The 1,960-nt window shown below is 67.9% G+C and overlaps 1 protein-coding gene across 1 annotated transcript in view; it reads right to left on the reverse strand.

Annotated features, from left to right (window-relative positions):
• Positions 1-1,214: 1,214 nt before the first annotated feature.
• PG997_005460 (uncharacterized protein) overlaps positions 1,215-1,960 on the reverse strand; it is a gene marked incomplete at both ends in the record, with an annotated part of 795 nt that continues 49 nt past the window's right edge. The window contains 3 exons of the mRNA XM_066809775.1: positions 1,215-1,376; positions 1,501-1,659; positions 1,911-1,960. The exon at positions 1,911-1,960 is cut by the window's right edge and continues 49 nt beyond it. Of these exons, the coding sequence (XP_066668698.1) occupies positions 1,215-1,376; positions 1,501-1,659; positions 1,911-1,960 (371 nt within the window). The remainder of the gene's footprint in view (positions 1,377-1,500; positions 1,660-1,910) is intronic.

A 1,960-nucleotide genomic window follows, 5' to 3' on the forward strand; every position in this document is an offset into this window, starting at 1 on the left:
GGGTAACCCCTCGACCGCGAAATCCGAGAGGCAGCGCCGGCGAGGGGGGCGGCGACGACGAGGTACAGCGCGGCGGGCGCCCGCCGGCGAGGCGCAACGTTTGCCTTTGTTGTCGTCGCCGCCGCGGCCCTGCCGAGGCCGTCATCTTTTTCGGAACTTTCGCTCCAGGGTAGCTCCAGGGTAGCCACCGGGTAACCCCCACGCGCACTTGGCCGGTTTTTGGCTGGCTTTTCCGCCCGGCCGCGCAGCCAGCATTTCCAGCCGGCCAAGTCCAGGCCGCGCTACAGGGTAGCTGGTTCCGATTCGGCGCCAGGACACTTTGGCCATATCTCGCCTTCCCGGCCTCGCAGGGCGAAACGGCGGGGTGCGCCAGGCTCGCGACGCGCGGCGCTACGTGGATACGCACGCGGCGGCGCGGATATCGGCCACTTTTTGCCCGAGTGCACTTTTGGTCCGAGTTGGGTAGGTGAAGTCGCACACTAGACCTCCTCTGTTGCTATTCCGATTTCGTTTCCGGACACCCTCCGGCCTATCTCCCCAGGGCGACACGCTATGCGCGCCCCGCGTAGCGCATTCGATAGCCAAAATTCGCGCGGGCCGGCCGGGCTGCGCGCGGGGCCCGCCGGCCTCGTCGTCGCCGCGTTTCGGCGGCGGGAAGGTTTCGCTACAGGGTAGCTCTTGGCGCTACAGGGTAGCTACAGGGTAACCCCCAGGTCGGAATCGGGATTTCCGCGGCAGCGAGGGCGCGCGGGCGCACGGGGGCAGGCGCGTTCGACGCGCACGAGCGCGGGCTACCCGCCGAGGGGCGTCCCGTCGTCGCCGCCGTTTCCCTATTCGCGTCGTGCGGGACGGCGTCCTCGCTACAGGGTAACCCCCGCGGGCCGCTACCCTGTAGCCACCCAGTCGAACCGCCCAAGTCCACCCGCGCTACCCTGTAGCCGCGCCACCCCACCAAATCGCACCAAGTCCGGCCGGTTACCCTGTAGCTTACCCTGTAGCCGCGTATAAGCCCTGGAACGACAGGCCTAGGCCCCAGAACGGCAGGCCCAACGCCCGCTACAGGGTAGCTACAGGGTAGCGCGAAACACACCCCCAAGCACCCACCGCGCCCCGGGCTTCGCTGCGAAAATCCCCGCCCGCCATGCCCGCCCGCGAAAATCACCCCCCCTAAAAGGGAGGCAGCTCACCCGGCGATTTCGCCCTTTTTTCCGAGGCTACCCTGTACCCGCCCGCGGGCCCCCTCCCAGGCCCTCGTGGGGGTCGCGGCGGCGCGCCGGGTGGCCGCCGCAAGGTGCACTACGCCCCGCCGGCGGCCAACCGCTCTCCCACATGGGCCCTGCGGCCCAGATCGGATGCGAAACCCGGCTCGGCGGCTTCTGCGTCGCGAACGTATTTTCCGAAAAAAGATTTAGTATGGGGTAAAAAAATAATCGTGAGTTCCCCATACAAACCAGCCTCGGATCCGCACATAGATACCCTGGAGCTTACCCTGCAGCTTACCCTGCAGCGCCAAATTATCTCGCGAGCGCGGCGGCCCGCGGCGTCGGGTCGGCGGCCATCCGGTGCGCGCCCCGGCTCGTGCTGCGACGGCAACGCGGCCGTGGGCGGCGTGGCTCTGCCCGTCCCGCCGTCGCCAAATTTCCAATCGCTACCGGGTAGCTACAGGGTAGCCACAGGGTAACCACATCGGACTTGGTCGTTTTTCCCCGCGCGGGTTGTCGTCGGCCCATATCGCGCTACAGGGTAGCTACAGGGTAACCCCTCCGCACCGAGGGGGTTTGCTGGCGCGTTTTCGGCCACCCGCCCAACCCAGAGAGCGGCCGGGCCAAACCTAGGCCGCGCTACAGGGTAACTAGGTCGGATTTCCCGCCAGGACACCTTGGCGGTTGCTCGACGGCCAGGCCACGTACGGGGACGAATCCGCGTGCGTAGGGGCCGCGTCGGCGCCGGCCGTCCGGTG

The sequence above is a fragment of the Apiospora hydei genome (assembly GCF_038363865.1).
Source record: "Apiospora hydei strain CBS 114990 chromosome Unknown utg000005l_segment0_segment0, whole genome shotgun sequence".
Lineage (NCBI taxonomy): Eukaryota > Fungi > Ascomycota > Sordariomycetes > Amphisphaeriales > Apiosporaceae > Apiospora > Apiospora hydei.